At 43.9% G+C, this 26822-nt stretch overlaps 1 protein-coding gene across 3 annotated transcripts in view; it reads left to right on the top strand.

Moving 5' to 3' along the window:
• Positions 1-3765: 3765 nt before the first annotated feature.
• Positions 3766-26822, top strand: part of kif26ab (kinesin family member 26Ab) — a 278697-nt gene continuing 255640 nt past the window's right edge. For 2 of the 3 annotated variants that reach the window (XM_041214247.1, XM_041214251.1), the window contains exons 1-2: positions 3766-3974; positions 22122-22176. In XM_041214247.1, the coding sequence (XP_041070181.1) occupies positions 3877-3974; positions 22122-22176 (153 nt within the window). In that variant the 5' untranslated portion in view covers positions 3766-3876. The remainder of the gene's footprint in view (positions 3975-22121; positions 22177-26822) is intronic. The other variant, XM_041214249.1, reaches the window with a different exon arrangement.

The following is a 26822-nucleotide window of genomic DNA, read 5'->3' as shown; positions in this document are numbered from 1 at the left end:
TGAAGAATTATAGCTCATGGAATAAAAGGGACAGTAGCAATGTGGATACAAAATTGGCTGAGTAATAGGAAACAGTGGATAATGGTCAATGGATATTTTTTCGGCTGGAGGAAGATTTGTAACAGAGTTCCCCAGGGGTCGGTATTGGGGCCCTTGCTTTTTCTGATATATACTAATGACCTAAATCTTAAAAGCAAAAAACTGCAGATGCTGAAAATCCAAAACAAAAACAAAAATGCCTGAAAAAGCTCAGCAGGTCTGGCAGCATCTGCGGTGAGGAAAATAGTTAACATTTCGAGTCCAAATGACCCTTCAACAGAACTAAGTAGAAGTAGAAGAGGTGAAATACAAACAGGTTTGGTGGGGGGTGTGGGGAGGGGGGACAAGTAGAGCTGGATAGAGGGCCAGTGATATGTAGAGATAACCAAACGTTGTCACAGACAAAAGGACAAAGAGGTGTTGAAGGTGTTGATATTATCTAAGGAATGTGCTAATTAAAGGTTGAAAGCAGAACAAGCAAGGTACAGATAGCCCTAGTGGGGGTGGGGTGGGGTGAAGGAATCAAAAAAGGCTAAAAGGTAGAGATAAAACAATGGATGGAAATACATTTAAAATTAATGGAAGTAGGTGGGAAAAGAAAAATCTATATAAATTATTGGAAAAAAAGGGTGCAATCAGAAAGGGGATGGGGATGGAGGAGAGAGTTCATGATCTAAAATTGTTGAACTCAATATTCAGTCTGGAAGGCTGTAAAGTGCCTAGTCGGAAGATGAGGTGCTGTTCCTCCATTTTGCGTTGAGCTTCACTGAAACAATGCAGCAAGCCAAGGACAGACATGTGGGCATGAAAACAGGGTGGAGTGTTGAAATGGCAAGCGACAGGGAGGTCTGAGTAATACTTGCGGACAGCCAGTCTGCGTTTGGTCTCTCCAATGTAAAGGAAACCGCATTGGGAGCAACGAATGCAGTAGACTAAATTGAGGGAAGTGCAAGTGAAATGCTGCTTCACTTGAAAGGAGTATTTGGGCCCTTGCACGGTGAGGACAGGGGAAGTAAAGGGGCAGGTGTTGCACCTTCTGCGGTTGCATGGGAAGGTGCCGTGGGAGGGGGTTGAGGAGTAGTGGGTGATCGAGGATTGGACCAGGGTGTCCCAGAGGGAACGATCCCTGTGGAATGCCACCGGGGTGGGGGGTGAAGGGAAGATGTGTTTGGTGATTGCATCATGCTGGAGTTGGCAGAAATGGCAGAAGATGATCCTTTGAATGCGGAGGCTGGTGGGGTGATAAGTGAGGACAAGGGGAACCCTATTGTTTCTGGGAGGGAGAAGAAGGTGTGAGGGCTGATGTGCGGGAGATGGGCCGGACACGGTTGAGGGCCCTGTCAACCACTGTGGGTGAAAAACCTTGGTTAAGGAAGAAGGAGGACATGTCAGAGGAACTGTTTTTGAAAGTGGCATCATCAGAACAGATGCGACGGAGGCGAAGGAACTGAAAGAATGGGATGGAGTCCTTACAGGAAGCGGGGTGTGAGGAGCTGTAGTCGAGATAGCTGTAGGAGTCGGTAGGCTTGTAATGGATATTGGTGGACAATCTATCACCAGAAATTGAGACAGAGAAGTCAAGGAAGGGAAGGGAAATGTCAGAGATGGACCATGTAAAAATAATGGAGGGGTGGAAATTGGAAGCAAAATTAATAATTTTTTCCAGGTCCAAGCAAGAGCGTGAAGCAGCACCAAAGTAATCATCGATGTACCGGAGAAAGAGTTGTGGGAGGGGGCCGGAGTAGGACTGGAACAAGGAATGTTCCACATACCCCATAAAGAGACAGGCATAGCTGGGGCCCATGCGGGTATCCATAGCCACACCTTTTATTTGGAGGAAGCGAGAGGAGTTTAAGGAGAAATTGTTCAGTGAGAACAAGTTCAGCCAGATGGGGGAGAGTAGTGGTGGATGGGGATTGGTCAGGCCTCTGTTTGAGGAAGAAGCGGAGAGCCATCAGACCATCCCAGTGGGGGGTGGAGGTGTAGAGGGATTGGACGTCCATGGTGAAGAGGAGGCAGTTGGGGCCAGGGAACTGGAAATTGTTGATATGATGTAGGGTGTCAGAGGAATCACGGATGTAGGTGGGAAGGGGCTGGACAAGGGGAGAATGGAGTCAAGATAGCAAGAAATGAGTTCCGTGGGGCAGGAATTGGCTGACACGATCAGTCTGCCGGGACAGTCCTGTTTGTGGATTTTGGATAGGAGGTAGAAGCGGGCTGTCTGAGGTTGGGAGACTATCAGGTTGGAAGCTGTGGAAGGAAGATCTCCAGAGGAGATGAGGTCAGTAGCAGTCCTGGAAACAATGGCTTGATGTTCAATGTTGGGGTCATGGTCCAGGGGGACCTAAATCTTGGTGCGCAGGGGAGAATTTCTAAGTTTGCAAATGATACAAAACTGGGAAGCATTGTAAACTGTGAGGAGGACAGAAAAGAACTTCAAAAGGGCATAGACAAATTGGTGAAGTGGACAGATGGGTGGCAGATGAAGTTCAATGCAAAGAAGTGTTGAGGTGATTAATTTTGATAGGAAGAACATGGAGAGGCAATATAAAATAAGGGGACAATTCTTAAGGGTGTGCAGGAGCAGAGAGAGAGACCTGGGTGTATATGTGCAGAGATCATTGAAGGTGGCAGGACAGATGGAGAGAGAAGTTAATAAAGCACACTGCATCCTGGGCTTTATTAATAGGGGCACGGAGTACAAGAGCAGGGCGGTTATGCTGAGCTTACATAAGACACTAGTTAGACCTCAACTGGAGTATTGTGCATGGTTCTGGGTGATCACAATGTGATTTCTTTGGAGAGAGTGCAGAAGAGGTTTACAAGAATGGTTCCAGGGATGAGAAACTTGAATTACGAAGATAGATTGGAGAAGCTGGGACTGTTCTCATTGCAGAGGGGATGGATAAGAGGAGATTTGATAGAGATGTTCAAAACCGTGAGGGGGCTGAACAGAGTAGATAGGGAGAAACTGTTCCCGCTCGTAAAAGGATCGAGAACGAGAGGGCACAGATTTAGAGTGTTTTACAAAAGAAGCAAATGTGACTTGAGAAAAAACCTTTTCACACAGCAAGTGACTGGAGTCTGGAATGCACTGCCTGGAAGTGTGGTGGAGGCAGGTTCAACTGAGGCGTTCAAGAGGGCATTAGATAAGTACTTGAATAGAAACAATGTGCAAGGTAACGGGAAAAAGCTGGAGAATGGCACTAAGTCATGATGCCCATTTGGAGAGCTGGTGCAGACACGATGGGCCGAAAGGCCTCCTTCTGCGCCGTAACAATTCTGTGATTGTGTGATTCAGTTGAAGAGCCAGGCGAAGCTTCAGTTTCAGGTCCCATCTGAAAAACAGCAGCTCCACCCATGTAGCACCTCCATCAGTGTCGCTGGAGATTGCATGTTCAAAGCCCGGACTGGGTCTTGACCCTGTAACTTTCTAACTCAGCGAACATGCTACGGCCGCTGCACCGGCCACACTTCTGCAAATAAAAGATTTAGTAGTCATGCCTTACCGTGTTTAAACTGTGTCCGTGTTTGACTATTTGAGTGTCTAAACGCTGTGTTTGTGTTTAAGTGCCACAGATGGGTGGAGTATTCATTACTGCTGGAGCTTCCCAAACCAGTTTAGCAATTTGCTTTTGCTGGGGTTTATTTCACAGTCGTTTCTGTTCTGACAGATAAGGGTAGGCACCTTTTTTTTTCTCTCTCTCTCTCTAGGAGAGTAGATGCAGCGGGTGATGCAACCTGGAAGGACTGGTCATGTTAGTAAAGACTTCATTCCTCAGTGAGGTATGCGACTCCCTGAAACAGCTATAAAAAGGGGCGCTCGGTAAAGCGACAATGCAGAAGGCAATCAAGATCAGTCCAACCAAGAAACGTGTGCACAGCCCTCAAAGTGGAACAGCAAAGAATTTAGGTGAATGGCGCACTCCGATCAGGTTAGCGGCTGCTCAAGATGAAACAAACTTATACAGATTTTATTCGGGGATTTTTATATTTTGGAGCCCCAAATGTTTTTTTTTTTGCGGCAGCGGAAGAACAATTGGAATCCAGGGAGGGATTGGGAGTCCGGGGAAACTCGGAGGGATTTTTGCTAACTTACGTTGCGCCGTGTTGCTAGAAATGTTTTCTTAAGGCTTACTCTGTGTGGCTCTTAACCGTTGCTAAAATAATTTTCTCTGTCTCTCCGTTGCTAGTTGTTCGCTTAGTGCCGCTCGAAGTTTTAAACAGCGACTCGGTCACGTGATGGTCAGATAGCCGGGAGGATATTTAAAGGGACCTTGCTGATGTCTCGACTATTGGCTACAAGTCCTCCTGGTGTAGTGGTTCTAAACAGTTCAACAGTTCTCTATCGACATTGTGAAATGTTTAGGACCACTTGATCCGCAGGGCATTGACCACCAGACAAGAGAAAATGGACTCGGGTGTAAACCACCTTCTTCAGTTGTTGTGGCTATTGCCCTGAAATGTGACTTCGCACTCATGGATTTGCATATTGTAAACCGGGTTAAATTTTATTACAAAAACATGCGTGCTGGTGGGACCCATTGTATACAAACTATTATCTGACTTTTGCCTGGTTATTTCCACTGCCTTTCAAAACCAGCTTAAGAGGAACACAGTCTTGATGAAAAAAGTATTTTACAAATCACAGAAGGCGGCCATTCAGTTCATCGTGCCTGTGTTCGCTCTTTGGAAGAGAGTCGTATTTACCCTTGCTTTTTGCCTGTAACTCTACATTTCAGATATTTGTTCAACACCCTTTTAAAATTATTTATAGCATCAACTTCCATCACCTTTTTGGATAAATCAGATCAGATTCTGCCAACTGAGTGAAAACTTTTCTCATCATTTCCCCTCCAGATTTATGGTAATGATTTTGAATCCATGACCTCTGGTTATTGACCCACTCACCAGAGGGAATAACTTTTCTTTATCTACTCTTATCAAAACTTCTCATCTTGAAATCATGTTGGGTCACCTCTTAGGGGTTTTCACATTGGAAGAGAAGACTAACTGATACAACCTCTGCACGTAATATGAATTCTCTCATCCCATGCTAACACCCCCTGTACCCTTTCTAAGCCTTTTACATCTTGTCTGAAGTGTGAAGTTTAGGATTGTCTACTGTCCTCCAGCTCAGGCCTGGCCAGGGATTTATACATTTCTAACCTTTTGTTGTGGAAAAAAAAAGAAAAAATTTAATTGTTAAACCATTTCTGTGGTGGCTCAAGAGCAGTGAGTAGTTGAGCCTTAGAAAGAAAGACTTGCATTTATGTTGTGCCTTTTGTGGCCTCAGGATGTCCCAGAGCTATACAGACCATGTAGACCTGAGTTTTGATTCCTGTTGTGTTCTGAGTTGGTTGATGGCAGCAGGAACACTACAGTTGGCCACAGTTCCCTGTGAATTGGGGAGGTGAAAAATCAGTTATGGTTCCCACTCCTTATTGCTGTTCCACAACTTCTACCAAGTCTGCATGTTGTTTTAAGAAAAAGGCCAGCTGGGCTTCTCCTCCAGCTCAAAGAGCTTTCATCAGCAAGGCTCAAGGCATGAATAATGAGCACCTGATTAAAGTGCCTGATGTTGACTGGAACAGTATCACACTGAGGAGTTGATTTCTTCAGGAGGTATATGGGGTGGGATGAGGGTGGTGGGTCAGGGTGAAAAATGAGAAAGAAACACTCTTTGCTGCTGTGATTCACATTGTGATGAAAATGGTACATGGCTCTCCACCTCAAAACATGATCTCTCTTCCTAAGAAGTTTTCCTTAAAAGAATTAACATAAATGTTGTGAACTGAACAATCTGTTTTTATTATGAAATATGATATTAAACACATAACAAAAAGAGATGTACTGTGCATTATGTTAGCAAACTCCAGTCGCAAACTTGAACTTCATCTAAAATTTTGCTTGTATCCTAACTGCACCGAGTCCTGTTCATCCATCACCCCGTACTTTATAACATACATTGGCTCCCAGACCAGCAACACCTCAATTTTAAAATTCTCTTCCTTGATTTCAAACCCCTCCTTGACCTCACTATCTCTGTAATCTCTCCACCTTGACAACCCTTTTGAGATCTTGAATTCTGTCCTCTTATGCATCCCTGATTTTCATTGCTCCATTGATGCTATACTTTCAGCTGCTTAGGTCCTAAGCTCTAGAATTCTTTCTTTGAACCCCTCTGCTTCTCTCTTCTTTAAGGCGCTCATTAAAACCTGCTTCTTCCTTCAAATATCTCCCATGGCTTGGTGTCAAATTCTGTTCCAAGTCTTTCATGATACTTATGTCCAATCTATCAACCCCTGCAAGTCCTTTGAAATCTCTCATGGGCTAATGGTCATCCACCCTACTCAGTCTCTTTCTCCACAGGTGTTGTTTTAACTAGCTGAGTATTTTCAGAATATTCTGTTTTAATTTCAGATTTCCAAAACCTGACAATTTACTGCACAGCTCTGATCCTGTTTACCTTACTCATTTTTCTTTATTGGTATTTTTAAAAGTTATTTTCCACTATTGGAATTAAACTTATTAATGTTTCATTTGTGTTTTCTCTGATATACTATGGCTTACTGTAATCAGGGGTTCTCTCGCACCTACCACAATGTTACGCACATATAATTTAAACAATCCCCCATCATTCTTCCTATCTTGCCTACCAGCAGCTCTACCCTTCTGTTAAGATGGAGGCTATTTGGTTTGTGTATACTGTTCCATTCATGTTAAGCCTTCAACAGATCAATGAGGAACAAAAACAACTCAACATAGCTTTCAGAAAGGAACTTTACTTGGGTAAACACCATCACCACAAGCATTAAAGGGATTCATATTCCATTGGCTGTTTGGGGAGAATGAAGAAGTCTGCAGTTCTCGACTATAAATCTGTGCTCAGACAGTTATTTAACAAATTACCCTGAACAATAATCATTCTCATTGTGTTTCAGTTTTGCTGATAACGTTTTTCAACATGACTTGTTCAGTGTATTTGTATACATTTTCAAAATTAACCAAATGATCATTATTTTCAGTGGCTGGGAGTTTCTGCTTGATTTGTACTTTTTTGGTGCAATTCTCTCAACCAGCACAAAAGATCACAGAATTTTAAGCACAAATCTTATTCAGCACAATTGCAGTTTCTATCATCTTTTGCACTAGTTATTGTGGCACAGTTTGTAGCACTCTCACTTCAGTGCTACAAGGAACCAGGTTCATGCCCTACAGGGCTTGAGCACAAAAATCAAGGCTGACACTCCAGAGTAGTACTAAGAGAGTGGTGCACTGTCAGACGTGCCTTGTTTTGGATGAGACGTTAAACCAGTGCTTCCTAAACTGTGGATAACAGACCCCCGCTGGTGTCACAGAAGCAGTGGATGGTGTCGGGAGCTTCCCCCTCCTCTGAGACTGTGCCCTGCACTGACATCAAGGCCCAGGTGGCCTCTGGCCCTGCCTTTGCCCTGCTCCACTCTTGGCCTCTCTCTGAGGTATGATAGAAGAGAGCAATGGACCTGATAGATGGGTGGGGAGACCTCCTAAATATCTTGCGTAGACCCCAATCCCTGAATACAAAGCTACTGATCCTCATTTGCAATGAGTGGGGCAGCAGCTGTGGGGCTTCCCCTGGTGACAGGCCTGGGTTAATGGCCACCATCTTTATAGGGGGCAATGTGGAACAGAGCCCATGCTTTGCTACCAACTTTATAGGGGACAATGTGCAGCAGGGCACATGCACAGCTGTCCTGGGCCAAGAAGCATGAGGAGAGGGCCTTCACTAAATCTTCTGTCTCTGCGGTATATTGAAAACTTGACTGAAACCTACATAAGCCCATGAAATTACAACATTTTTATAAAGTAGATCAAAATACAGATTTTCATATTTATATGGCATTATGCTGATTTATAATGCATGAACTTTATGTACTGAATGTTAATATGCTGCTTTATTGCTTTTTTTGTTGACGTCTAGGATGACGCCAATTTTCAAGTGTTAAAATGGGGTCATATTGGAAAATAATTTGGGAAGCACTGCATTAAAGCGAGCCTGATTGGGTGGGTGTAAAAGATCCCTTGGCACTATTTCGGAGAAGAGCAGGGGAGTTATCTAGTGTCCTGGCCAATATTTATCCCTCAATTAGCATCAAAAAAACAGAGTATCTATCATTTTTACATAGCTGTTTGTGTAAGTTTGTTGCCAAATTTCGTGCACTACAACAGTGACTACATTTTGAAAGTACTGAATTGGCTGTAAAATGCTTTGTGACATCTAGTGGTCTTGAAAAGCCCTAAATAAATGTAAGTCTTTCTATTTTTAAAGACATCGTGTTAGAGGTTGGCCTCACCGTTAAAATAGACCATGTCTCCGGGATGAATTAATCGTTACTGGGAGTTTCCATCTATTGTGCTTATTTGTAGGGCCTATGAGGAGCCCCAAAAGTTAGGCTGGAACTCTGAGTGTAAGGGCTCTAGTAGGTACCTTTCAAAAGGTTTTGATTTTTAAAAATTTATTAAGGAGCAGAATACTATACCACTATCTAATCATCTAAATAAAAGGTTTGCAAGTAACTTTTGATCATTTGAAATCATAGGTGAAGAGCATACACTGTGGTTTAAAATGTGTTTATTGTGATGAACTCATTTTCAGCTATATTAATGAAACTATGCCATGTTAGCACTATTAAATGTGCCAAGGAATATTTTTTGAAACAATTTCAAAAAAATTATATTTTTTTCCGATTCTGCTGGTTCATGACAGATTTTGTGTTCAGCAATATGCAAATGAGTTTGAGTGCAAACTCAGGTGGTGGGGTGGGGGTTGGGGTAGTATGGAATGCCGCTTTTCAAAACAGTCGTTGGTTTGGCCACAATTTTCACTGGAATTGCTGATTGCACCCAAAGCAGAAACTCCACTGCTCCTTGAGCAGCTTGTGCATTTTTAACCAAGGCTGAAATAGCATTAACTTCTGCTTTGAATATGATGGGATTTTAATGGTTTCTGCAGAACATGAAATATTAGAACCATAATGATGCAGAAAGTAAGAAAACAAATTCAAAAAGCATTGTACATTCTTGTTTTATTTACAAATCTCCCTCATGCTTTTGGATTCATAGAATACCATTTGCTGACTACTGACAATGTTATAACAGCTGGGTTTGTTTCTTTAATGAACTCCAATGTCTAACTTCATTTTATTGTTAAAACGCTTCAAATTATTAAAGGAAATGTTATCTGTTCTTTACTAATGGGCTACACCTATAGATATAATTGGTTTCTAAATAATGGCAAGTTAAAAACAAGTTATATTCTGTAATGAGTAAAATACAGTGCTCTGACACTTTAAAATGAACAATTAGACATGTGTGATATATAGTTGAAATATATTATTTTCTCTTAACAGAAGCTGAATGTAGTGGAAGCTTTTCTTGAATGCTTTACTCTTATTTGGATGTAAATGATTAATTGAAATTGAAATGAGAACAGGGGTGACAGGTATTACAATTCAAGCTAATTCCAGGCACTATTTCTTTTGCCCAACTCAAGTCTGCTTCCTTAGACAAGTTGTTGGCTTCAATCAACTGAAAAGTGATATTTTCCATGAAATAATCTGTATTAACAGGGTTAATGAAGAGTGTCGTTAAATCATGAAGTGGAATTGAATCTCAACATGATGCCCTGAATGCAAATATTACTTTTGATAGACATAGGGTAAATTTTCATTGTCAGTGTTTGGGCAGAAATCTGGCAGAGTGGATTGTGGAACCCACCCGATTTTGATTACATTCATTTCAATGGAACAACAATTGCACTGGATCTATAAAAGTCAGATCCTCTGCCAGATAACTGCCCAGGTGGCAAAGGCAGAAAAATTATCACCATATATCTCAAGCTGAAATTACAGATCAGATTTATGAAGAATTAAAATGGATACAAATCAAACTTAAATCCAGCAGATTTTAATTAGTTTACAACGGTTTACCAAGTTCAGAATCACTTTTACAACAATAAATAATCCTGGGCCTGAACCTTGCGTTCTGAGGTCACATGCCTAACGCGAATGCACATAAAATTACGCGAAACACGTCAGGCATGCATCCCGTTGTCATTGCACATGCCTACAATATTGAGGTTGGTGGGCACAGGAGTTGGAGCAGCGCATGCCAACAATTAAAGGGCTAATTAAGGTCATTAAAAAGCCTATTGACAGTGATTTTACGTTGCCTATGTGATTTTTAGCTTGTCGCATGGACAAAACAAGTGGGCGGAATTCACGTTTCAATCATTTCCTCATCCACGGGCAGGATAAAGGGCCCCCGGAGTAGCAGTGCTTTCTCTGTCATTGCCAGTCCATTGCTGTGTGAGTACAGAGTTGACCCAGTTTATTTGTATCTTGTTTGATTGTCAAGCCTGCCTTTCAGCATCTCAGGTCCTCATCTTCCCTGAAAGGCTCCCCTGAGTATCGCAGCACATTTGCTCCCTCATTTTCAAGGCACTGCTCCTTTGCATTCCATCTAATGGGGATAGTGTATTCTGCTGGTGGAACCTCCTCTGAAGAGGAAGCGAGGGGCAGGAGGGAGAGGAGGCCATGTGGGCATGGGCAGCATCCCAGGGACAGACCTTTTAAGAGGAGAGGCACAATTCAGTTGGTGCAGTGCCAGCAGGGAGGCCAAGGTGGGAGGGCATGTCAAAGACGCCACTAGCCAGCATCTAGAGTGTTCAGGCAGCTCTCCAACTACCTCCAGATGTCCGAGGTCCAGTGTTGTAGGAGGCTCCGCCTCTCCAGGGACACAACGATATCAACATGTCACATGGTATGTCTGGAAATTGCCTCCAACTGTGTGGGTGGACACCCCATGCTGGTGGCTTTGAAGGTCACAGTGGCCCTCAACTTCTATGTCTCCAGTTCTTTTCAGGGCTCAGTGGGGGGGTCTGTGCAGTGTTTCTTAATCAGCTGCACACAGCTGTGTCAAGCTTGAGACTGATGCTATCTTTAGACACGTCCACACGTTCATCCACTTCCGGACAGATGAGGTGAGACAGGTGGAGAGAGGACGAGACTTCGCTGCGAAGGCTGGGTTCCCCCGTGTCCAGGGTGTAATAGATGCACTCATGTGGCCATCAAGGTGCCAGCAGGAGAACCTGGAGTTTTCTTCAATAGAAAGAGGTTCCATTCAACAAATGTTCTGATTGTCTGTGATCACAGGACACAGATTCTCCAAGTTTGTGCCCATTACCCTGGGAGCTCACACGATGCTTACATCTTGCGGTACTGACAGGTACCAAGGCTGCTCGTGGCTCCTGCACGAGTGGATGGATGGCTTCTGGGTGGCAAGGGCTACCTCTTGAAGAGGTGGCTGATGACCTCACTCTCACTCAAGAACCGAGGCTGAGGAGAGATACAACAGGAGTTATGCCTCCACAAGGATGGTGGTGAAGAGGACCATCCGGCTGCTGAAGATGTGCGTCAGTGGCCTGGACTGGTCAGGGGAAGCATTGCAGTATCCTCCAGAGCCTGTCTCCCTCTTAGTAATCGCATGCTGTGGCCTGTACAACCCAGCTCTGGTAAGGGGGGACCCACTGGAGGCTGAGGAAAGCGAGGCAGCTCCACAGGCCATGGAGGATGACTCAAGTGATGGATCAGAGGAAGAGCCTGGGGAGGCACTGGCTGAGGACCTTGAGGCAGAGAACAGGAACCCTCATGGAGGCAGGGACACCAAGGATGCTTTGATCCAGTGAACCTTCTGTTAGGCATCCAGGGCATCGATGCCTCGTCAAGCCAATGGCACCATCTTCCTTTGCTAACAATCAATAAATGAGAACCCAACCCAGTACGTCAGCACCGCACAACGCCACACTTTTACAAGGCTGTGCTGCATCTGGCACCTATTCATACCATCCAGCCAACACAGTCCATTTAAGTCAAACGTTTATGTTACTTCACATGAACAAACAAAGTGTCCATCTCTAACACGAGTCAAAATAATTAACACAAAAGATGTCACCCTTAAGGCTCAGGGTGCCTTAAACTTGTATCTGTGGGTGCTGCATCTTGGTGCCCATCCACCCCCTCGCTGACAGTGGTGTTGGAGGCAGCCTGCTGACTCTGCTGTCCTGGTGGCCCTGATGGCCTTGATGGTCGTCCTCTGGCTGCCAGAGACTGAGCAGGCTCTGCCTGGGAAGGTGCATCCAGCCCCGTGGCTAGACACTCCTCAGCCGTCACAGCATCATCAGAAACAGCAGACACTGGCAGAGAGGCAGAGCAGCTGGTGCCTTCAGAGAAGCCATTAGAGATGACAGACAGCTCGTCTGCCAGCGTGAGGTGCATTTGCACCCCCCTGCTCACCATTGATGGATGGGGACCTAGCAGGGAGATTAGGTGCCTCATCCATCTCTCACACTGGCAGTTACTTCCTGAGGTCACTCAGTGCCTGTGTGAGAGTTTGCAGGTATGAGTGCAACCCCAGGGACCCCTGAATCTGCTCCTGAAGCTGCCTCTCCATAAGAGTTGCCACTCTCCCAATGGAGGAGGCTACGCGCTCAGTGTTAAGGGACAATGCAGAACTCATGCACTGCATGGGCTCCTCCATGACGGAGACCATGGCACACAGACCCTCATGGATCTCTGCCAGTTCTCCCTGCACATCCTGATGGACATCCAGCATCTGCCGCTTGATGGATGACTCTAGAGGCTCATCATCTGCCTCAGACACAGCATGGTCCTGGTCTCCAGCTGTGCTCCCACTGTCAGCTCTCTGGGACCTCTCTGCTTCTGCCAGCTCCTCATGCAAGTGTGATGTGTCCTCACTGCTGTGCATTACCCGTGGAACCAAAGAACTAATGCCCACTGACGTGAATATGTGTGCTGGTGCCTGGTTCAGAGAGACGGTGTGACGCTGGTGCAGCTGTGATGTCTTCCTCTGAGCTCAATGGGGGTCCTCAGGGTTCCCGGTGGCTCCTGTAGGTGGTGCATCTGTGGGAGGAAGGCAAAAGATCAGTACATTCAATCATCAAAGTCACTATGCACGCTAGGCGGGCTGAGGAGACAGTGGAGAGCTGCTGCATGGTGCCATCTGCATTGGAGCTTCAATGGGCTCTCTGGCTACGACAGTTCCGTTTCTGATGAGAGGAGCCCGTTATGTTTCCAGTACCCACCGCACACGCACCTGTCACCTGCACTCTTACCTTATCTGAGACCCCCGCCACACCGCGATTGGAGGAGCGAGCTGGCCAGTGGCATTCCAGCTCCAGTGCATTGCTCTCGTGCTTCATGAGGACACACAGATTTGGCACTCCTCCACCCTTTCGACGGCGCTCAGCAGCTTATGACTGCTCTTCTCCTGACAGGGAAAAGTAACATTATTGCTCTGTCTCCCTGAAGGTCCTTTCCTGGTTCCCACCTGCCCTCCCACCCGGGCATTAGCTGGGCAATGTCACTGTGGTACATCTCACCCTGCAAATGCACTGAGGCCAGTCATGCTGACATCCCAGCCTTAGCAGGGCAGGTTTAAGTGCCAGTTGACATATACACGCTTAGACCCCTGAACGTTCTGAACAACAGGCACCCGACTAAAGTTCTCTGCACAGGCCCATGCCATTTCTGTACTTACCCTTGCTGACCGCAGCAGATCATTGAACCTTTTGCAGCACTGAAGCCCCATGTGGTGGACCACGTCATGCCCACTGACCTGGGGGCGACCTCTGTCCAGACCTCCTTGGTCAGGTGGGGAGGCCTTCTCTTCCAATCCCTGATCATTGGGATATGCCACCTGCCACTGACCTCCTCGACCAGCACTCCCAGGCACTCATCTGAGAAACTGGCGGCGGGGGGCACAGAGCGCCCAACCGACTTACCCTCCTGACTTCCATGACCACCAGGCATTGAGGCCATGACTGCACGACAGGACACTTCTTGAACAGTTTCCAAACAGCCCCCTCAGCCTCCCCTACGATTCCTGGCAGGCTGCTGGGAGCTGCCTCTTCTGTTTTTTGAACACCCCACCGGGTCCCCATTGGACCTGGCGCCTGATGCGTTCCCACCCCTGCGCATGGAAAACACATGCTGGGTGGGCCTTAATTGGTCACCCAGCATAAGATCGCATTCACGGCACAAACTCAGCTGGGAGCGGGTCTTCCAGCCGCGCCTACTTCAGGCACACCCCAAGGGTAGAATTCAGGCCCTGATGCTTTCATAATTATTGTTACTAAACCTTTTTCAGTAAACACCTTATAACATTTTATTATGTTTAAAGTTGCCACATAAATATGAGTTGTGGTTGTTTTGGTCATTCACAGAATCCATCATTAACCTCTGCCCATAGTATGGAGGTATGAGAAGCATAACCAAATTAGTGTTGTAGTTCTCTCTTTGCTTTGAAGTGTAAACAGGGAGAAAAAAAGAGGAACAAGACTATTTTCAAAGAGTAGAGTCAAACTGTCAACATCCCCGCTTGACAGTTAATGGCGTTACCACTGCTGAAATCCCCATCATCAACTTCCTGGAGATTACTATTGACCAGAAACTTAAGAGGACCAGCCATACAAGTACTATGGCTAGAGCAGGTCAGAGGCTGGGGATTCAATGGTGCTTAACTTGCCTCCTGACTCCCTGAAGCCTGGTCACCCGTTGGCACCTGTGATAACTTTGGATCCAGAAGCAGGACAGTAAGGAAAATTTGTAATTTCTTTAAAATGTCTACAGAATCTAATTATTTTTAAGGATGTTTGAAAAGCACTCAATGGTTTGCATCAATTGTAAAGAGACCAATTGTAATTTTCTTGAATAATAAGAAATATTGGCGCATATGACTGGCAACACTTGACCTGGAAGCAGTACCAACAGAAACAAAGTTAACATATGAAAACCATGTAGCCAGACACAACAGAGCTGTGGCAGAAGGAGTACAGGGGAGGCATATTTGAAACAAGCCAGAAAGCTGAAAAGACAGGGTGAAAGCTGAGATTGTGAATTGGACAATTTTACTGGTGCTGCTTCACTTTTGCCCAAGCCGACCAGACCGTTTAACAGGGCTTATTAAAGGATATAAAGGATCCTTTGAAGAATCTGTGTCATTAAGACTGTCGTGAACCTAAGGAGGTTCTGCAGGAAGTGTGTCGTTCGAGTGATGACCGTCCATGAGCACCTTGGTTGGAATATGGCTGCCAGTGAATGCAACTAGAGGGCCAATTTGATTGAGGGGAAAACGAGAGATCCTACATACTTTGGAACAGCCACATATTTGCTGGTAGTGTTATGGGTGCTGGTGGTTGTGTAAGATGTATCTTTGTTGTATCGACTATTTAAAGTGAAATTTACCTTTTTATCTGAAGTATCATTTGCCTGTTAAATCATGTTTAATTTGCGCTAGTTCTGATTTGTGTTAAAGTAGAAGTCACAAAAAGTGAAATCCTGTTGGTAATTTCTTCATATGGGGATCGTTTGGTAAATTTGATTATTTTGGTTTATGGTTTCCCCACAGGGATGGTAACACCACCACCTTAAACATTCACACCCTCCACCACTGGCGCAGAGTGGTAGCAGTGTGTACCATCTACAAGATACACTGGAGAAACTCATTAAGCCATTTTGACAGCACCTTACAAACTCACAACCTCCACCACCTAGAATAACAAGGGCAGCCAGCTCAAGGGTTCCCCACCACCTGCAAATTCCTATCCAAGGTAAGGATGAACAGTAGACCATAAGAGCTGCTGGTGCTAGGTAACTCCCATCTCAATACTATGGCAGTACCAGTGAGTTGTACACTGTATAGAGACCAATAATTTGCTCAATCTTTCACAGGATCTCAAAAGCTCCTTACTTTCTTTTTCCTAGTTTCAAGTCCAGTACAAATCAAAGGGGCATAAGCAGAATTAAGATACAAATCAGCAAGGATCGAATTGCATGATGGAACTGACTCAAGGGGACGAATGGCCGACTCCTATTCCTATGAGAGCCCTTTGTGCCTGCTGGCTATAAGGGTTCCACATGCTCAGTATCAATCCATTTCCCGATGATCATAATAGTCTTTTGCACAAAACCGTTCCTAATTCAGCAATAATTGCCAATTTCACTCACAGAAGTTTTAGATGGCTGCTGTGAGAAATGACATATAGTCATACTGTTGTAGTAGGAGCTGTTCCACTGAAGGTGGGACTGAGGCAAGTGCTGGAACAGAGTAAAGAGAGCTCCATTTTCCCACTGCTGATCTAAATGAGTAAAACTTGTAAAAAGAGAAATAGAATCTGCTGGAATTCAGGGGCATATGCACTGCTGTACTTTAAAGGCAACTTAACAAATCCCTGAAACAATTTTTATTTCCAGCTTTTGGGACATGTTGCTAATTAATTGAGACTAATGTGTCATGAACAACTCACTGACAGTCAGCTTGGATTCGGCCAGGGCCACTCAGCTCCTGACTTCATTACCGACCTGATCCAAACATGGACAAAAGAGCTGAAGTCCAGAGGTGAGGTGAGCGTGACTGCCCTTGACATCACTGTGATACTGTGACTGAATGTGGCATCAAGGGGCCCTGGAAAAACTAAAGTTGATGGGAATCAGGAGGAAAAATCTCCACTGATTGGAGTCATACCCAACACAAAGGAAGATGGTTGTGGTTGTTGGAGGCAATTGTCTCAGTTCCAGGACCTCATTGCAGGAGTTCCTCAGTGTAGTGTCCTAAACCTAACCATTTTCAGCTGTTTTATCAATGACTTCCCTCTGTCATAAGGTCAGAAGTGGGGATGTTCGCTGATAATTGTGCAATCATCAGCACCATCCACGACTCCTCAGATACTGAAGCAGTTTGTAGCAAGATCAGACAATATTCAGGCTTGGGCTGATAAGTGGCAAGTAACATTCACACCACACAAGTGCCAGGCAATGACCATCTCCAAAAAGAAAGAATCTAAACCTCTCCCCTTGACATTCAATGGCATTACCATTGCTGAATCTCACACTATCAACATAGGGGTTGCCATGACAAGATTGAACTCAACCAACCATATAAATAATGTAACTACAAGAGCAGTGTTAGCAGGTCTGAGGCTGGGAATTCTGCAGAGAATAACTCAGTTCCTGACTCCCAAAACCTGTCCATCATCTACAAGGTTCAAGTCAGGAGTGTGGTGGAATACCCTCCACTTACTTGGTTGAGTGCACCTCCAATAACACTCAAGAAGTTCAATGCCACCCAGGACAAAGCAGCCTGCTTGATTGGCATCCCATCCACCACAATAAATATTCTCTCCCTTCACCGCTGATGCACAGTAGCAGCAGTGTGTACCATCTACAAGATACACTGCAGCAATTCACTCCTTTGACAGCACCTTCCAAACCTGTGACCTCTACCACCCAGATGACAAAGGTAGCAGATGCATGGAAACACCACCACCTGCAAGTTCCCCTCCAAGTCGCACACCATCCTGACTTGGAAATATATTGCCGTTCCTTCAATGCTGCTAGGTCAAAATCTTGGTACTCCCTCCCTAAAAGCACTGTGGGTGTACCTACACCACATGGACTAAAGTATTCAATAAGGCTTCTCACCACCACCTTCTCAAGTACAATTAGGGATGTGCAATAAACGCTGGCCTAGCCAGCAAAGCTCACATCCTATGAACGAATAGAAAAACTCTAGCCACTGAAACTTGTTTGCTTACCTTCAAGAATCAGCAAAGAATTTCACAGATAAAAACAATTACTGTGGATACTGGAAATCTGAAATAAAAACGGTGCTGGAAATACTCAGCAGGTCTGACAGCGTTTGTAGAGAGAGAAACAGAGTTAACGTTCTGTGTCAAATATGATCCTTCTTCAGAACTGAAGGAAGGTGGAATGTGATGGGTTTTATGCCATTGAGAGGGGGGAGGGGTTGGAAGGACAAAAGGGAAGATCTGGTATAGGGTAGAGAGCGGGGGAGATTAAATGACAAAGATGTCATGGAACAAACTGCAAAGGGAGTAGTAATGGTTATGGTAAAGAAACAAAACATTGGTGCAGAGTGAGTGTGAGTGGCAGAAAAATGAACATTTCTGTCCAAAAGCAAAAACATGATAAACAAGATTCAGACCAGCACATGGCAAAAAAAATAGGATCCAAATGGGGACAGAGTTCATGGTCTGAAATTGTTGAAATCAATGTTGAGTCCAGAAAGCTGGAAAGTGCGTAATTAGAAGTTGCTAAGACTGTAGGGCAACTGTATATTGAATGTGACTTTACATGAAATTTTAATAAAGTGAGCTTTACATAAATTTGCTTGAGTATTTTGTTAGGTGCTGAGTTCCAATAGATAACTCTTTAACTTTAGCACATGTGCAACCTGGAAATACAGGTAATGACAGGAAAGGACTTCATTCCAAAAACAGATATGTGGTTATAAAAGAGTGCTGGAGATTAGTTCCTCTTATGCAGATACCAAGATCAGAAGTAGGAATGTTAAGATGGAAATTGTGTGCCTCAGGTGGGAAACTGACTGAAGTTAATATTTTCGTGGGGGCAAGCCCTGAACTGGGATTAGATCAATCCAATTAGAGCCAGTGGGGGCAAGAAGGGAAGCGTGTGAAAAGTGCAGGAAGGTGCATGAATCATGGGACTCATTTAGGCACCCATGGCAGCCATAACTGAGGCTGGTTGCTACTCTGAGGGAGAGATCTGCTGTTTGTTCCAAAGCCTTCCTCTGTATCACAGAGAAGTCACAGGAGTGCCGGAGGTCTGGCACCTGGGAAAGGAAAGACCTTCACTTTATTGCTGACCCAGACCTCATGCTGGAGGACATGAAGGAGAGGAGGGAGGTCCTCTACCCTGAGCATGGCAGGAAGAGGCCATCTTGCCATGTAGCAGGGGCACCTCTGTTCAACATCATCTCCCTCAGCCCCTAATTCTTCCTCCTCCTCTCTTACTTCCTGTTCCTCCTCCGATGAGCTGTCCCCTTCCAGGGCCCCACTGTCCTCAAGGTCCACACCTCCCTCGAGGGCCATGTTATGGAGAGTGCAACATCTCTTTCTGTCCCCACAGAATGTTGGAGCCTGCCCCCTTGGCTAGAATGGATGCTATTCAAACTTATTGATGTGCCCCCCACCCCCCCCCCCCCCCCCCCCCCCCACTCTCTGAAACAATCTTCAAACAAAGTTCAACATCTGAATGTTTGTTCAGAGCTCCTGGGGTGCAATAATGATGCCCCAATTGTTTCTGCTTGTCCTTTACAGTACTATCAATGTTTTCCATTAATACCCAAAAAGCCCTTTAGCCACTGTCTTCATTTTTAAATCGGTGTAAACTCACTTTATTTTGCAATCCAAAAGTTAAAAGCATCTTTTATTTTCAAATTCTTTTCATGAAAAATAATCCGAAAATCCCCAAACGTGACATTTTATGTTTAGGTTCCAGTCTGTTTGAACCTTGCATATTTCCAAGCAATCTGCCTTATAATGTTTCCTTATTGAAGTGAATCAGGATATTAATTTCAAAAGGAATTTGTGTAATCAAACAACTGAGCAAGTGAGAAGGAAATGTGTGTGTGTGGGCTGTTTAGAGATAAACCATTCCCTTACCATAATTCAAAGGTATTGTTTCACATCTAAATCAGGATAGAACTGTAAAGGTAATTTTGTTTGTTCAATTGTTTTCTCTTCGTACTGATGACGGAATCATTACGGGAGAGCTCATTGAATTTGTAGTTTTGAGCTTAAGCAGTGTTTAGTCACAGGGGAGGATACATGGGACCTGGTGCTGTCGTGTTAGTGGACTGCCTGCTGTCTGCAAATCTTCCTTGTGCAGTGGTTCTAAACAGTTCAACAGTTCTCTGTTGAGATTGTGAAATGTTTAGGACCACTTAGTCTGGAGGGTAGCAGCTATCAAATAAAGGAAAGAATAAAAAATGACAGTGGAAGCAAGAGAGTTTTCTTTGGAAATTATTGTAACTATTGGGACAGAATTTTTATTAAACCTGTATTGTCCACAGAGGAGTCAGGTGTGGATTACATCATAGCATTGCATTTGAATAATTTTTGCAGCGTGTACTTGGATAACCATAGAATTATAGAAAAGTTACAGCACAGAAAGAAACCATTCAGCCCATCATGTCTCCACTGGCTGAAAAGAAGACTAGCTGCCCATTCTAATCCTAACTTCCATCACCTGATCCCTAGCCTTGCAGGTCACAGCACTTCAGGTGCAGATCCAGGTAACTTTTAAATGAGTTGAGGGTTTCTGCCTCAACCATCAACCCATGCAGCAAAGTCCAGACCCCTACCACCCTCTGGGTGAAAAGGTTTTTCCTCATGTACCCTCTAACCCTTCTACCAATCACCTTAAGTCTGTGCCTCCTGGTAATTGACTTCACCGCTAGGGGAGACAAGTCTTCCCTGTCTACTCTATTTAGGCCCCTCTTAATTTTGTACACCTCAACCAAGTCACCTTTTAGCCTCCTCCGTTCTGAGGAAAACAATGCTAGCCTACCTCATCTTTCATCAGAGCTACAATTTTCCAGCCCTGGCAACATTCTTGTAAGTGTAAAAAAGAAAACCTTCAATATTTTTTGATTATGGAAAAAAGGATTTTGTTAAAAAAACCGATTCAACAGGTGGGCTTCAGCTGTAACAGCATTTAACAACACAAATAAAAAGTGTGTGTGTATAGAAACCTTAATGTGAGTGTGAAGATTTTCATTTATCTAGCACCTTATCATATCTTTCAGACATATTTCAAAGCTTTCCATATATTTTGTATGACATTTTTCAAGTGTGGTGACTGTTAAATAGTAACTACTTGGGGCACATCAAGATCCCACAGACATATAGGAAATGTTAATGTTATGTTTTTGGTTATTTTGGTCGAAAGAGGATTGTTAACCAGGCAAGAAGAACAAGTAGATCAGGCTTCAGCTTTGCATCTGCTCCAAAGGACAGCACCCCTGACACTGCAGCACTTCGTCAGTAAAGTACCAGTTTATCTAGTCAGGTTTTGGATTAAGACTTGAACCCATAACCTTCTTCTGAGAGGCAAGAGTGCAAGCAACCAAGCCAGCTGAACAAACTCCCATTCTATATACATGACAGTGTGACAGACAGCTGTGCATGTACAAACTGCTTTTTGCGTATGTGACCAAATCCTGTCTGTGAACAATTTCACATTCTCCATCTCGCTCCAGCTGCCTGTGACTGTATATATCAATGGACAAGGCTTTAGGATTTGGTCAGGATCTCGATGTCGTGGCTCACAACGCTGCGCTAGCTGGGGAACAGTCACCTGACAATGATTTTCTCGAATTGACCAACTAGTGGCCAGAGTACAGGCTTGATGTCCAACTAAGGATGGCAAGTGGCTCTCAAAGCTGGAAGGCCTCAAGATAGAGGTGCCCTCCCTCTAACTTTTAAAAAATTTTAAATGAAAAATGCCCTCAGCAACCGGGCCACCATTGTACAGGGGAAAATGGTCCGGGTGCGGTGGTGTGTTGACAATCTGGCATACTAGAGAGTGACATGGATTTTTGCACCCACCCACCTCTGTGCTTGCCCCCGTTAGGAGCTAAAAATCCTACTTAATGCCTTAAACTCCAGGACATGCATGTTTACATGTATTTGACTCCAAGTTTTTAGCTGAGCACTATAATCTTATTAGGTTAACTTTTCTGAGAGTTACTTGAGGGACGTGGAACGTAAGGCTGCATTCAAAATTCCAGTTGAGGCTACAAAGGCTACTTACCTTTCTGAAGCCTCCGTGTACTTAGCACCTTGTCCATGGAGGTAAAATAATTTGTAAGCGTGTTGGATGCAGTTCCTTGGCTTGTGCTTGTTGCCAGATTCAAGAGAAGGAAGAGACAATAAAACATACTTGACTTTTGAATGTAGGAATGCATGACAAATTATGTAAGGAGCCTTACTTGACCAGTTTTTGTAGTGCACTCCGGAAAGCAGGGTGAATGGCTTTGTTTACTGGTACTGTACTTATGTTGAAGTAGAATGAAACTTAATAAAATCTGATTGCAAAGAAATATTTTATTTAAGTAAACAGAACACAAAATGTTTGTGTATACATCTTATAGAGACATGTTTAATCTTGTTCCAACTCTTTGTTTGTTAATCGTCATAGGAACATTTCAAAGGAACCTATTACCGAACACCAACTCACCAGAGATCTTTGTCAGGTATGCTCCTCTTTTTAGTTTCGTTGATACCAGTCCCTGTGTTTCAGGTTTTTCCACATGGCTGAGGTGGTAACTATTAGTCTGAACCCACATGCTGGATAGGAAGGCACTCTATGTTACCCTTTCTTGGTTCATAAATTTTCTAATCAGAACTCAGAATGACTGGATAAAAACACAGTAAAGTCAGTCAGTATCTGTACAGGGAGAAGACATTACAATGTTTTCAACCTCTACATCTGAATACTTTGCTGATGACGTCACATGAGAAATACAGGCAGTGAAAGGGGTTTAGATGGTCTTTAAAAAAAAAATTTTTGTTTATACAGGGCTGAGATTACATAGGCAGCCATCAAGGTATGGAAAAAGTCAAAGTGCCAATATTATTCCAGGCTATTTTATTGCTTTGGTGAAGGAGAGGGCCTGTGGAGCTTGCTATTGTATCATATAATTTCAGAGATAAAAATATTGATAGGTGGTTATTTTGTATAGAATCTCAGACAGACTTTACCCATTTCTTTCCAGTTTACATGTACAAAATATTACAATAAAATGTTATATTTATTTGCATTGACAATAGTATGTTAATAGTTCCTATCTTGTAGAAATGCACTATTGTTTAAACATTTGGATGTTGCTGTTGTGTGGAGGCAGTCAGAAGGACAGTTGTATATATAGAAATTAAAACTACCTGCAAATGTCTTACTTTAATTCAAACATAAATATAAATTTTGCTCAGTGAAGCAAAAAAAAAATCAACAGACACAAAATTCAGCTCCTTAGTGCCCAATCAATGCTTCAAGTGCCGTTTTGACTCCAAAATGGCATCAGTGGCTTGTGCACACACTTCAGATGCGAGCTGTGTCAGACCCATTGAGGTGAGATTAGGAGAGTGTGGAAAACAAGAGTTGCAGCTTGGAAATCAGATGAGAATGTGAGATGAGAATGAAGTGGGATGCAAGACTTCCACGAGGATACTATCATCTTCTATTGTTTCAGCCGCATTCATGGCTACTCCAATGATGATGACCACCATCTCCCCCCATGGGAGTAAGGACAAGCAGCCACGCCTGTTCCCCATTGGTTGGATGCTGCTGCTTCTAGTTTTGATCCACTTTGTCCTGCAAGAGAGAGTGAGGTATATCACTGAGTATGGTTCAATGTGTTTCAGTAAAGCGTCTGTCCTGGTTGAATAGCTGAATAATTGTGTGCAAGCTGTGAGATGTGGGTATCAGACTTGCAGCATTGCCAATTGTGTGAGGGTGAGGTGAAACTATGAATGTTTGGCATGAATCATCATTGATAGAGATTGTTGGTTGGTGAATGATGGGGATGCGGTACATTGAGCAATATCTGAGGCTAGTGGTGCAGATGATAGGATATGGTTCTTGAAGGAACTTCCACTGACCTTGACCACTTGTGTGAGGTCACTGTACTTATTGTGGCACTGCACCCATATCCTCAGGGCTAGAATCCTGGCATTGACCTCCACAGCTATATGTTCCTTGCACTGCCTTCATAGAGTTGACTGGATGGCCTGCTGGCTCCCTGTGAATATATGGCTTGTCTCCTCTACCTCCTGCACCAAGGCTTCTAGTCCAGCACTAAAGCTTCAGAGCCCTCTCTCTGGCATGTTGTGTCATTATTGAGTGTTCCTCACATCAAACTCACTTTTAGAATGACTTCCAGCACCTGTTCCTGCCATAATTTCCTCCTTTAAGTGGTGCAACTTGACTATGTGCTCTTGCCCTAATACATGCTAACTTCTCACAATTTTGCGTCCATACTTGGGCATGCATCCACTCAACAGAGCACTTTTTGCTGGCTACCGCTAAATCATTTAAATTAGCATCAACAGCATGAAGTTTGCATGCTGCCTGCATTGGCATTAATGAGTGCAGGTTAATTGCGCATTGTAATTCCCGTCCTCTTTTCGGGCCCTGAGCAATTTCATGGCCAATGACTATTGCCGAGCTGATTCATTCCCTCCTAGTGAGGAAAAACATGAAAATACAATCATTTATTGGATTTCAGTCAATTATAAGGTAGTAAATATTGCAGATTGACAGAGTGGAGCATGTAGTCCGTTGTCAAGGTTACAAATAAAACATCCAGCTGACGAGCCCAGGCCACTCAATCAAGAAAAGCAAAGAACTGCTGACTAATGAGTGCAATGAATCTTTAGTCTGCCACCATTTTTACAGCTGATTTGAAGAGTTTGAACATAAATGGTAAGAAATAATAAACAGTGACTGAACTTAAAATAATGCATGGCTTTAAAGCACTTTGGGATGTCCTGAGTACCTTATGCAAGTGCTTTCTTTTCATTATTCAAAGTCAAAAATGAGCGTTCTCAAAGCAAATATCTTAACTAGTAATATTAAGAGAAAGAAGGATGAGTGCTACAGGAACTGAATTTCTTTCAGGTCAGTTATGTAGTGGAAATTTTAGAAGTGGGTCTATATGTGGGGGGGTCACTTACACAAGAGCATAAGAAATAGGAAAAGGAATAGGCTATTTGGCCCCTCAAGCCTACTCTGTCACTCAATAAAATCATGGCTGTTATGATTGTGGCTTTAACTCCACTTTCTTGTCTTGCCCCCATTTTATAGCAAGTTTCATGGAAAATTTGAACTTTTGACAAATCATTTTGTGTGTTGCCTGTGCCTTCAGCTGCTTCAGGCCAAGCTCTGGAATTTCTTCCTGAAGCCTCTCTGCCTCTCCCTTCTTTAAGACACTCTATAAAACTTACCCCCTTGACCAAGCTTTTGATCACTTCTAGTATTTCAGGCAGCTCAGTGTCGCATTGTGTTTGCTATTGCTCCTGAGAAGCACCTTGGGACATTTCACTCTGTTAAAGGAATGATATAATTGCAAGCAATTGCTGCTGTTTTTGTATTTATAGTTGAATGTGTGACATTATTCAGTGGCAATTGGAGAAGGGGCACACTGAATAAACACCAGCATGGGCTGGCTGGGCCAATGAGTCTGTTTCCATACTGGAACTTCTATGTAAAGTGTTTCAGGTGCTGCACTGCCTAGAGGCCAGAGAGAAGACTGCTTACAAGAGAACTGAACTGAATTCAACACAGCCCAAGCTTGCAGCATTGACTCCTAAATGTAGCGACATGACTTAGTTCAAATATGCAAGGAGGGGCTGACCCTTTTTTCCTTCACCCCTCCCAATTTCAAATTTAGTTATTCCCAAGAAGCAAAGAAGCCAATTTAGGAAACTAGCAAAACCTGAAAATTTATGAATGACCTGGTTGTAAATCAGTGACCTGCGAAACAAGTAGTTCCATGGGCTTAAGCTGTAGAAGTACCCAGCATTCCTTCCGGCATAATGGAAAATCAACATTAATTCCATAAAATGCTGCAGGAGGAAATCCAAATGTTGAAATCCCAGAACTGGTGATTGTTTCTGGAGTAGTTTGGAACATGTCACCAGCCCCTATAAAAATACAATTTTAAATTGGAAATGATGCATTCTGTTTCATTTTAAGATCTTGTATACTTCACAATTGATACATCTTCAATTTACAAAACGGAAAAACTAAGTGACATTTGGATTTTCAACAGACCAACAAGCAGATTACTTCTCACAAACAATATATCCCATCCAACAGAGAAAAAATCTATCCTTCTCCAAGCCTCCCATTGCATACTGGTCCTCTCCTTCCCCCTGAATTCCATGAGACACCCAATTCCCCAATGCCTAAATCGCTATCACTCTGCCATCTCACCTTCCTTTGTTAATGCTGGCATTCCCCCTTCCGACTCCATCAGAACTAATTCTGGCACTGTCCTTCCTCCCCAAAACATCTTTCCAGCTTCTCTCCTCCCCCTCCACCCTCCTATACCTCCCTCCTGTCGCCAATACCAACCTCAGCTTCTGCCTCCTTCCACCCCATCTCATTGCCATCCATTCTCCCTCCGGTCTTTTTGATTGCTGCTGCCAATGAATCAAACACATCTTCCCTTTAGCTACTGGAAGGAATTCCTGTCTTTCCAGGCAAGAACTCCTATTCTCATGACAGTTCCAGCTGCAGTTTGCAGAGGTGAAGATCATTTCCATTAGCAGCAGCCCTTGGGGAGTGGCATTGAGCGGGGAGAGGTTGTTCATTAGTGAGAGCATTCTGAGAGCAATACTGCACACGGGGGAGAAAACCCAGTCCATTAGTGACATCTCCTGGGGGTGGTACTGAAGGAAAAGGGATCTAGTCCATGAGCAGCAGCAGTCAGAGAGTGGCACTGAGGGGAGAGGTCTGGTCCATTAATGGAAGCTTGAGGAATTAGCTGTAAGAGACAAGGAGCCTGGTTCAGTTAACTATGGAAGTGTAAGGAGACATTTCCAGCTGAATTGTGGACAGCGGCTGCTTTCCTGAAACCAAAAATGGCTAAATGACACATTGCTGCACACAACTGACAACTAAGCCCCTGCCTAAAGTATTACAGAGAGAGAATGTGAAGGAAGCATTGGTTCACTGTGCTCATTTTGCATTAGAAATGTCAGGAATTGATCCCATTTCTGCAGGCTGAATACAATCCTGTAGCTGAGGCTCGATCAAATAAACAATGTAATGACAAAATTACATAGATTTACACAGAAGATAGAGCACAGAATCAAGCCATTCAGCCCAGCTGGTCCG

The sequence above is a fragment of the Carcharodon carcharias genome, chromosome 20 (assembly GCF_017639515.1).
Source record: "Carcharodon carcharias isolate sCarCar2 chromosome 20, sCarCar2.pri, whole genome shotgun sequence".
NCBI classification, from domain to species: domain Eukaryota; kingdom Metazoa; phylum Chordata; class Chondrichthyes; order Lamniformes; family Lamnidae; genus Carcharodon; species Carcharodon carcharias.
The sequence above is the reverse complement of the archived record's forward strand: the minus strand, read 5'-3'. Positions and strand labels throughout refer to the sequence as shown.